Source organism: Durio zibethinus, chromosome 10, assembly GCF_047325235.1.
Source record: "Durio zibethinus cultivar Kanyao isolate XHJ-2024 chromosome 10, ASM4732523v1, whole genome shotgun sequence".
Taxonomy (NCBI): Eukaryota; Viridiplantae; Streptophyta; class Magnoliopsida; order Malvales; family Malvaceae; genus Durio; species Durio zibethinus.
Genome location: NC_143171.1, coordinates 27,074,308 through 27,085,085, shown reverse-complemented (window position 1 = coordinate 27,085,085; position 10,778 = coordinate 27,074,308). Strand labels below are relative to the sequence as shown.

The following is a 10,778-nucleotide window of genomic DNA, read 5'->3' as shown; positions in this document are numbered from 1 at the left end:
AAAATAAGTAAAAAGAATTTATGACCAACTGCCTCAACTGTGCATGCAAGGACTTAACAAATGCACGTTATCTAAAATTGGAAAGTCCCTTCCAAAGGCATCCTTTGCTTTTTGGGACATTCAATTTCCTTTGCGATTTTCTATATTTGCAGCTACCTACCGTTTGCTTGGGACAGTAATCTTTTTTTTTCTTTTTTTTTTACAGTCTACTTACTGTTAAGATGTACCTTAGCTACCAAGGTAGGGTAAATTTTCCATCAACTTGAATTTGGTTGCAGATAAATTTGCTTATGGGTAGAGAAATTTTATATTATAATCAATTTTGTATTCATATCCGATAAATATTTTAAATTTATTTTTATTTTTATGAATATTTAATAAACATAAATTATTTTTATACCCATAATTTTAAAAAATAAAAAATACTTTTATTTTATATATTTAAATAATTTTTTATAAATATAAATTAATATTTTTTTAATAAAAATATATGTACTATATATATTTATATAAGTTATGAGTACCGAACAAAGACTATGTTACCCATCTACTTCCCCATCCCTATACTCCATAAAACTTTAAAATTATATCCATTTTCATTCTTATCCTCGGAATATAATTCTCATCTCCACCTCTATTAAGATAAAAAATTAATATTTTTATTAAATATAAATAAAATTGACATCCTTGTAATCACGTCTACTAAATTCGCTCTCTAAATTTCAATTAGTTACATAACGAGATGAGGCTCTCTACCATCGCATAAACTTTATCTTCTCATTCTAAGATTCAAATCTGAAATTAAATTGGATAATTTTGAACATGATACAAAAATTGCATAAAAATTTACGAATACATCATGAGTTAAAGTTTTCTTAAAAAATGTATATGACTTTGAAAAAAATTTTTTAAAAATGCCTAATATTTAGACATCCACGCACACATCGTGACTCGATAATTTTTGTATTTTGTACGTGTTTGACAAGATTAGCCATAACAAAAATACACAATTGCCAAGGGAATAGAAGATTATGCCAATAACTGCCCTATAAATTATGATAAAACATGTTGATGTTACATGCTCATTGTTAAGGAGTAAGAGTAGACTCAGCATTGTTCATTGTTTCATGAGATAGACATATCATAACCTAGAAGAGATCTAGGAAAGTGAAGTAACAAGAAAAGATCTAGGTGTCCAAATCTTCCACTGGAGGAAGGATGATGCAAATGAAACGAAAGCCTGAAGTATATGTAGTTTCTACATTGTACTTTGCAGCCAAGAGAAAAAGGGTCCATGAAGAGATTGGTGAAGAACATATTTTCCTTCATTTGTGCAAGGAAAGAAAATGGACAACCAGAAGAAAATGAAAGGATTTGTACCTTCCTACACCTCCAAAAGAAACTACAAAATACTTATCAACTTCTATGGACAAAAAAAATAAAAAGAGCAAGGCCTAGCTCTCTGATCAATCTCTGACAAAACAGAACTAATGTAAAACTTATCTTTTTTTTTGGGGGATTCGGACTTCTGCTCGAATAGATTAACGAGAAAGATTAAGATGCCTTATGCTTCACAATGTAAAAACATTGATTTCAAAGATAATATAGGTGATGGCATATGTACAACAGGACCATTTCCGGTGGAATAGTTGATAAATAATGACATTTCCTTGTATATCTACTGAACTAAAGTTTACACAGCATACCGAAAGGCATTTCATGACTCATCCGGCTTTGTCTCGAGTATTACAGGGATCTTCTCCTTATGATCACCGCGCAACACCTCCACAGTAACCTAAGAATTAAGATAATGGAAATTTTGTTCATCAATATTACTTTTATATATAGAGAGACAAAAGGATATATGTATTATTCAATGCTATACCGTATCGCCAACTTTGCATTGATCAAGAATTCTGTACAAGTCACTGCCATTAGCGACCTTCTTTCCATTAACAGATGTTATTATATCACCCAAAATAAGTCTACCATAGGCATCACGCTTTGTCGGTTGCAGACCCTGTATTATATTAATGGTTAACTTACAAATAGAAACGTAAATCTTCAATATGTCATTGGAACACAACGATCACAGAGTATATGACTTCAGATATGAACATGATAATAAGCTTCAATAAATGCATGAAAGTCTGATGCACAAAAAATAGTAAGCATACCGCCTTGCCAGCTGGACCAGTTGCAGGAGCATCTAAGACAAGCACACCACTTACTCCCAACTGTTCAACAGATTGATCTGGTGCAAATTTGATCCCTAAAATAGGTCTTGTCACCTTCCCAAACTTCACCAACTGATCAACAATGCCACTTACCTGGATATGTAGGAATGACTGAATGAATTATTCTCGAGGTAAGAAAATGAAACAAACAAATTCTTGCAACTCAACAGACAGACACATCTGATCAAAATGAAATAAAAGGTCAACGTAATACTCACTGTGTCAACTGGAATCGAAAATCCAACACCAGAAGATGCACCAGAAGGAGAATATATAGCAGTATTTATCCCAATAAGGTTTCCTGAACTATCTAGGAGTGGCCCTCCACTATTACCAGGATTAATGGCAGCATCTGTCTGTATAACATCTTGAATTGGGCGACCAGTGGCAGCAGAACTGATCTCTCTGCGAAGCCCACTATAGATATATAAAAGACATTTTAGCAAAACTAATTCATATAAAAACCAGCAAAAGTAGGAGGAAATTTAAATATGATATATTGACCACAATCCTTGGTCTTTGGTACCTGATAACACCAGTTGTAAGAGTATGATCAAGTCCAAACTGCAAAAACATAAAAAAGAAAATTAGGAAATCCACTTGAACAAGCTATCAAAGAGACCCAATAGTAGCAGTAAAAGTACATAATCAATGAAGTCTTGATCAGGCACTTACAATTGAGGGCAACATTTTTAGTAATCAAATTCATACAATTGCTAGGCTTTAATTTATTATGTATGCAAATTGAAGAGCATTTTTCTTTTCTATACCAATCCTTTTAAACATCATAAGAAATGTGCTTGGGGAGAAAATATATAAACAAAAAAAATTCTTTGATCTGTTTTATATGGCATATCAGAAAATATGATGCAGGAAAGGTATGTCATATTCAATGTAACGGAAAAACCGGCTGTTCCTTCCCTAGCCAATGAGACAATTATGATATTTTCTAAAATTAGATAGATAAATATGTTCATATCCGGAGATCACTGCAGACAATCTCTAATGAAATGAAACAAATAAAATACTGGCAGATATAGGTCATAATTCAGTGAGTATAAACATGTACTCACCGGGTTACCAATGGCATATACTTTCTGACCGACAAGCAAATCTGCTGAGATACCAACAGGTATAGGTCTTAGTTTGTCTTTGGGTGCATCCACACGCAATACAGCAACATCCTTGTCTTGGTCAAAACCAACAACTCTTGCATCATAAGTTGACTGGTCAGCAAGAGTAACCCTGCAAGTGATTAGCACCAATTTAAAATTTTACATATCAAGGACAAGAAGTTAAAAGCATCTTTATCCTATATATACCTAGTGCCAAATGCTAGTTACTTTCCAAGACTACCTCACAGTTGTTTATATAAGATTATTTTACAGACTTAAAATGCACCCTTCCATTGCTCAAAAAAATACAAACAGTAAGAATGTCAATTTACCCATACTCAATAAGGAACCCGACTTTCTACTAGAATGGAGATGGGGATGAGGATGATTTTAAATTTTTTACCCCATACGGGGATGGGAACAGGTAATATAGCACCCGCCCCATATCGTACCCATACTCTACATATATATTTATATCTATGAAAAAATTATATAAATAAGCAAGATAAAAATTTTAAAAAAAAGTTAAATTTTTTTATTTTTAATATTTTTAAAAAACTATGGGTACGGGGGATTAACCATACCCATTAAATACTCACCAAATGGGGGTTAGGGATAGATTTGAAATACTCGTTGGGTATAGGTATAAAGATGATTATAATATAAAAATCTAGAGATATGATGGAGAATACATTATCTACCCCATTCCCTACCCGTTGAAATCCCTAACAAACAAAGATACTATCAAGAGCATGTCACAAACCCCATTCTACTCATATGTCAAATAGGCCTAAATCAACCCCCATCACCCCCCCCCCCCAAAAAAAAAAAAAAAGTTCCATCTTGCCAAATGCCAATCATATTTATCTACCAATATCAAAATGCTAACACAACCCAATATATTATAAAAATCCATACTTTTCCTACACATCCCTAGCACTTCAAACATGACAATTTCAAATTCCAACAACATTCAACAAAATCTAGATTCATATCACCTATAAATATTTTCCATGACGGCTCTACAATTATCCAATCCCAATCATTTACAACAATAGAAATAACAGGAAATAATAAAATTAAATTAAAAAAAAAAAAACGAACTTGAGATCAGAAGCACCGCGTATCACATGATAATTGGTAACAACGTGACCATCTTTATCCCAAACGAAACCCGACCCGGATCCTTGCGGTACCTCCAGCACATCCAATGTAAAAGCATCCTGCCTAAAAAACCCATTACCAAAAATAAATTAAAAAGGGGAAAAACAGAAACTACCCATTAGCAAATTCAATCAGAAAACCCCCAAAAAATGGGAAATTTTGAACGAACCTGACGGCGAGATTGGTGATGTAAACAACAGAGGGAGTATTCTCTTGAAAAAGACGTACCGTAGCCAACTCATCGGACTGTAACTTCCGAGGAGGGGTTACCACAAAGGCCGTGGCAGGTCCCACATCTGTTACAAAAAAGGAGAAAGATAGAGCAAGGGAAGTGCAGAGAAGAAAGAAGGAATCCAAAGCTGAAGAAACAATACAACTGTTACTAGAGTTATTGTTAGTATTGTTTTTGGTTTGATTGAATATGATACTGCGGAAGGAAGAGAGAGAAAGCTTGTTGGTTGGAAAGAGAGAAGAGGGTTTTGTTGGGGTGGAAGTGACAGAGAGGGAAGGGATGGGCAGTAGCTTTGGGTTTCTGTTTGGGGACCGAGAAAATGGGGAGGAAGAAGAAGGGGATTGGAGGAAAAGTGTAGAAAGTAGTGAACAAGCTGCCATTTTTTTTTGCTGGTTTGGACGACTGACTCGAATTAATATTGTTGATTTGATTTTTTTTAACTTTTTTTTTGTTGGATCCAAATTTTTGCAATATACTTCTTATTTATTAGTATTTATTTAAAACATTTATGACTTTGCAGGGAAGTGGCTATGGTAGGAGAACAACAGTAGATATGGGTGCCTATGCTATTATTTTCATTTTTTTTAATTTGAAAATGGTTTATAATAAACTCGTTAATTTGTGAATTTATATTATATTAAATATATATAATATAAAAATTATTATATAATAATTTATATTATTTTTAAAAAATATTTTTTATTTATATTGTAATAAATACATATAAAATACGAAAATTTTTATATTATAATCCATAAATAATTTTCGTTAGTCCGTAAAATGAACATATAATTTCTGATCCAAACAAACAAAGTATAAGATAGGTGTGTGTACGTGTAGGATGTTTTGAAAGGGAGTGGGGCCACATAGAAGTAAAATAAGTGATGGGAATCTGCTACCAGGATCATGGCTTTAGACAATTTTTGGAAGTACCCCGCCCCCTCCCACCCAAAATTGCCTATTTTTGGGTCACTAATTCAGGTAAACGGACATGACCCATCCAAGAACATAGTTGATACACTTATCAAAGAAAAGGAAAGGTTACTCCAACCATCAGCATTGACCTCCTGTATACATAAACAAGATGAACAATCCATTGACAAAACCCCTAGTTGTTTTCTTTTTTGCAAAAAAATTCCACCCTAGTGATTTACTTCAAAAGACTTTAAAAAGAGAGAGAAATGAGTAATATGCCCTACTTAAGAAGTGGAAATAGCAGAGCAGAACTGAAACCTACAACATTCTTCCTTGGGGTCTCAATTCCTTTGGCAACCGGTCAAAATTTCCGGCATTTATGTCTGACTCTAGCATTGGTCTTGCTCCAATCTTCCAAACAATGCCCTCTGCTAGGTGCTCCTTGTTTGGTGTTAGCATTACAAAATTTGGATCAGCTCTTTGATAACTGAAAATAAGAGAATTACGATACATCATTTCTGATAGACATGCTTGTATTTTTTATGCACATGAAGATCGGCGAGCTGACTTTTCTCATAAACATATATCAAGATAGTTCACTTTATTAAATAAAGGAAAGAAGCAACTGAACCTGGCTTCTCTCATATTTTCTACACGGAGGCCAAATCCATAAGCGGTAGTTCCAGAAATGCGATCTCTAGTCGCTACAAATTACATAAAATACATGAGTGCCACCAAGCAGTATGTAGGATGTGCTAATAAATAACCACCCATGATGCATGTCTTGGGTTCTAGCATGAAAAGGATTGTAAGGGCATACCTGAAATGCTGAAAGTAAATGAAGGTTTCCACCAGGACTTCACTGCGAGAGCCAGTGATGAGCTGAGAGGTCCCACCTTTCCCTGCAAAAACAACAAGCAGATTTCTATTGGATTTATAGTCACGAATAGGGAAGACAAGATTGCATAATAAATATTACCTTCAGCAAGAAGTTTTTATTGGCTTGCCAGGATGCAGCTATTTGAAAGGTGGAATCAGGAATGTTGTTTGATGTTTTGGCGTCATCCAACCTTTAAAAATGTTTACCAAGTCAGATATTCAGTATATTAATCACATGTTAATTTCCTTATTTGGAATACCTTGTCTGTAATTCAAATCCAAAGTCAATGTAATTTGTTATTCCAACTACTTCACTTTCTTCAAATGGATTCTTCACCTGTTTGGAAAAAAACAATGTGAAAATAATAGAAAAGATAGAACACATTCTTCTGCATAAAGGAAAAAGGAGAAGGGGGAGAGAGGTATTGCAGATTGTACACCAAAAGATCTTCAACTATGCATCAAAAATGGCCTATCGACAGAATTTGAAGGTCTTTCTTCACACATTTAAGTCATTAAATATAAGCATTAAATCTATTGAAGGCACATAATTTAATATAATGCTACTATGTGAAGAATTCAGCTCCCAAACTCAAATAAAGCCTTATATTCAAACGGGGGATCCGAACTAAGATGCCTCGCTTTAAAAACACAATAAGACCACAATTCAGATCAGCTTATCTTATGTATGATTAGCTGTGAACCTGGAATATCATGTTTAGTAGGATGCAGAAAAGGTTGCAACTTGGAAAAAGAAAAATAAATGAATTTCATTTGAAATTTCAGCTTTGGCCACATGTTGAAAGAAGATAATTTAACAAAAGAAGAGAAATACAGATGTCTTAATCGCAAGAAAAGACCAATTCAGTAAATGGGAGAAACTGATTTGAAAAACATACCCTCCTTTGGACCACCACATGTTGATAGAATGACGCGTTGAACTGCAATTCAACATTATAAAATAAAATATCAGCACAGAAATTTACAACTCACAGAGGGAAAACATTGTCTGTAGATGCGCTTAAGCAGAAGGATCAGAAATCAAACACCAGCAACTGCATGCACAACAATTTACTAGACGGTATCTCTGTTGATCAGACAATAGTACTAAGAAACTATTTCCTAGCTTTAAGTTTATGTAATATGACAAACTTTCAACCATGTGCCCGGCTGACCTAGGCCTCTGTTCTAAAAAGTTGAGGGATCAAAATTGTGAAGCACATATGTACATGTGAATCACCAAAAGGGGGGAAGAGAGAGAGAGAAGGGGGGAGGGATTCATTTTGCATCTGCATATCATTTAATTGTAGAAGACCAAAGTAACAAGTGATGCAGCTATGCTTTGTTTTTAAATAAAACGAAAATAATTGTTAACATTTTTTAAATATGGCTAAAATGAAATACAAGTCATTCCTGATGGAGAAAAGGCCATCCACCCAAAATAAGGATATAACACCTATATTGAATGAAACATTTCTCAATCCTTATACCTGTGTCTTTGAGAGACAAACTGTCAGGGGTAACAGAAAACGCCTAAACAGATTAAGCTGTGAACAAACCTGAGAACTTTTGGAAAGTTCAAGGCAAAAATTAAATGACGGACTCAAGGGACTGCCTGATCCTACTCCATAACCAGCTGCACAGCTCCAATTCAATAAATCCTTATATTTCATGTCATCTTTCCTTCCATCTGAAAATAGAAACATATAAAAGTGAACACTGAGGATTGTTTTTAACTTAACCTCATAAGAATTACAAGAAAGATGGCAACATATGATGACATTCAAGATTCAACATATTTTGAAACATATTGATAAGTTATATGCTACATACATAATCCATAAAATAATTTCAAGGGATTATAGTTTACCTGATTCTGATATGGGTTACTTAGCTATCATTAAAAAATTTATGATCTCTCCAATTTTCAGAGCTAGAATGTGAAACAAACACATTTGATTAAAGCATTCTCATAAACAGTAGCAACTAGCAAGAACTTAGAGATTTACAATATAAAAGACATATTTAATCCTTGCATTTTTCATGGCTGCAAAGCATAGTAAAAGGCTAATGTCCAGCTCCTGTCAGCATAAGGGAAAAACTCCTTTCCTGTTTTAACTCTATAGAAAGTGATTGTACATCTAAACATATCTTTCTTTCAATTTTCCCCTGACTCCATTTGTTTGACAACTGGTTATGCACAAGAAACTTGATTTCAGTTTTTTTATACTTTACCCAAAGGACACATACACACACATTCTCAAAATCAAGCAGTAATTTAGCAGCTCATTGTAAGATTTAGGTGCTACTCCTTCAATTTTGCAAAAATAAATATGATTATGAGTAAACTTACATTGTGGCTCATATTGAACCCCAACAGTCAACCTTCCCAACTTGCTTACTAGCCATGCACTCTTTGGTAATTGGTCTTTAACTGCAGAGGATAGAAAATTGTGAAATATAGGTTTCCTTTTTCATACATTTGTGTAATTTTGTTGAGGTTCGTTATGTAAGAAACCCATAACATAAGGAACCTTGACTGGCATAGTCCACAATATAAAAGCAGGGAAATTATTATTATAAATCCAGAACGCATACTGGCGAAAGGCATAACTGTGACTCCTGCTGATAACTTTCCTGAGGCATATCTCAGTCCCATAACACCGTAATCTTCAGCAGTTACTCTGCATGAGTTCTAGGCTTCATGAGCAGAACACATGTGAAAAATATAACAAACAAAGTAGCTAAAAACACCATGAAGGTGCCCTTAAAAATATGACTTACCTTTTCTTTAATAGCAATGGCAAAATGCCAAATGCCCCAAACCCATATCTAGGATAGTAAGCACATGACCTCATCTGTAAAACACTGAAATGACAGCTCACCATGAATTATGCAAAACCAGATCAAATCATAGAAAACAAAACTTTATACTCCAAACAAAAAAACCTTACGGATCAGAGTTTGATACGAAAAGGTCCATGAATGTATGAGGATCATCCACATCGCTGCTCATATAAAAAACACCATTATCTAACAGACTTAACACATATTTGTTCACAATTCTTTACTACATTGTGAAGAATATTACTAAGGCTTTTGTTACAATCAATCAGAATCTTAAAAGAATAAGAAATTTAAAATTACCTTTGCCAACGAAATAACGCGTTTCCAGCAATTTTCTCTTTAGGTTTATGATCAAGTGGACCTGAAGCCTAATTATGTTAAGGAATAAAAAAAATTGCTCCTTATTTCAATTATCAACTCCTTAAATCTCAATTTTCCAAATTAAGCAAAAAGGATACGGTTGCCATTAAATCAACATGAGGATCATCAATCGGTTTCAACATAATAAGAGTATTAAAATGTCTAGCTTTTTCAAAAAAATCTTCGAATAAGCATTTCAAAGCTAGCTTCCCAAACAAAATATTATAGGATGATTCCAGCATCCTGCAACAACAATTTCAAATTTTTCTTTAAAAAAAAAGGAAATTTGAATAGAAATTTCAAAAATTGAGGGCTGAGATTGAAGTGGACCTGGAACGGGCGGCTATAGGAGGGAAATCGAAGAGAGGAGGAACGAGAACCACCGGCGGAGGCGGTTCTTTGTTAAACCAATTCCCCATTGTTACTGAGAAATTTCTAGGGTTTTAATTTTTCATTTGGGAATCGGAAATGAACTGAGTGTGAGAGAGTGAAAAAGAAGAAGAAGCAAAATCGCCCGCGCACGTCGGGTTTTTCTGATTTTAGCTTCGAAGACAGCTTCAACCGAGAATTGATAGTGACGTGGCAGTACATGAAAAATCCAATAATTTTTAAAATTTCTTCTTTTCTTTTCTTTATTTCTAACCATTGGGCCGAACGGCTAGTCTGAATTTGGATATTGGGCTTTGATTTGAATAGATTCAAAGACTCTGTGCTTACATGATATAAAATAATAAGATTTAAATTATTAAAAAAAATATAAATAAATTTAAAAAATTTAAAAAATTATTTTTTATATTTTCATATTGATACAAATTATAACATATAATTTTTATATAAAATATTATATATATAAATATAATATTTTATATGATATAACAGCACGAATTATCATATTTAATTTTGAGAAAAATTTTTTAACTTACCAAAAGGTATCTTAAATTATAATTAGCCTACAATTTTAACAATATGACAAAATTTGACCATATTACTACCATTTCAATTGTAAAATTATCAATTTTTTAAATAAAA

The 10,778-nt window shown here is 33.5% G+C and overlaps 2 protein-coding genes across 2 annotated transcripts; both read right to left on the bottom strand.

Moving 5' to 3' along the window:
- Positions 1–1,541: 1,541 nt before the first annotated feature.
- Positions 1,542–5,221, bottom strand: DEG1 (DegP protease 1). The gene is made up of 8 exons (XM_089767058.1): positions 4,686–5,221; positions 4,457–4,579; positions 3,311–3,482; positions 2,764–2,801; positions 2,456–2,654; positions 2,178–2,330; positions 1,886–2,020; positions 1,542–1,795 (listed from the first exon to the last, which is right to left on the bottom strand). Exons 1-8 carry the CDS (start codon positions 5,126–5,128, stop codon positions 1,718–1,720), a joined length of 1,341 nt encoding a protein of 446 aa, XP_089623184.1. The 5' UTR covers positions 5,129–5,221; the 3' UTR covers positions 1,542–1,717.
- A 548-nt stretch (positions 5,222–5,769) lies between these two features.
- Positions 5,770–10,308, bottom strand: LOC111292383 (beta-galactosidase). The gene is made up of 14 exons (XM_022884751.2): positions 10,080–10,308; positions 9,848–9,992; positions 9,690–9,757; positions 9,497–9,550; positions 9,327–9,410; positions 9,141–9,226; positions 8,896–8,976; positions 8,102–8,232; positions 7,442–7,483; positions 6,803–6,879; positions 6,643–6,733; positions 6,484–6,565; positions 6,295–6,367; positions 5,770–6,150 (listed from the first exon to the last, which is right to left on the bottom strand). The coding sequence occupies exons 1-14, from the start codon at positions 10,166–10,168 to the stop codon at positions 5,982–5,984; spliced, it is 1,272 nt and encodes a 423-aa protein (XP_022740486.1). The 5' UTR covers positions 10,169–10,308; the 3' UTR covers positions 5,770–5,981.
- Between the last annotated feature and the right edge of the window lie 470 nt (positions 10,309–10,778).

Bases quoted from the DNA above. Each gene is read 5' to 3' on its own strand.
- DEG1 (XM_089767058.1), bottom strand. From the start codon at position 5,128: ATGGCAGCTTGTTCACTACTTTCTACACTTTTCCTCCAATCCCCTTCT. The intron at 2,331-2,455 runs GTGAGTATTACG...CTACATATCCAG, and splicing joins TTTCGATTCCAGTTGACACA to GTAAGTGGCATTGTTGATCA. The intron at 1,796-1,885 runs GTATAGCATTGA...CTTAATTCTTAG, and splicing joins AATGCAAAGTTGGCGATACG to GTTACTGTGGAGGTGTTGCG.
- LOC111292383 (XM_022884751.2), bottom strand. From the start codon at position 10,168: ATGGGGAATTGGTTTAACAAAGAACCGCCTCCGCCGGTGGTTCTCGTT. The intron at 9,993-10,079 runs GTCCACTTCAAT...TTGTTGTTGCAG, and splicing joins CCTATAGCCGCCCGTTCCAG to GATGCTGGAATCATCCTATA. The intron at 9,758-9,847 runs GTATCCTTTTTG...TAACATAATTAG, and splicing joins ATGTTGATTTAATGGCAACC to GCTTCAGGTCCACTTGATCA.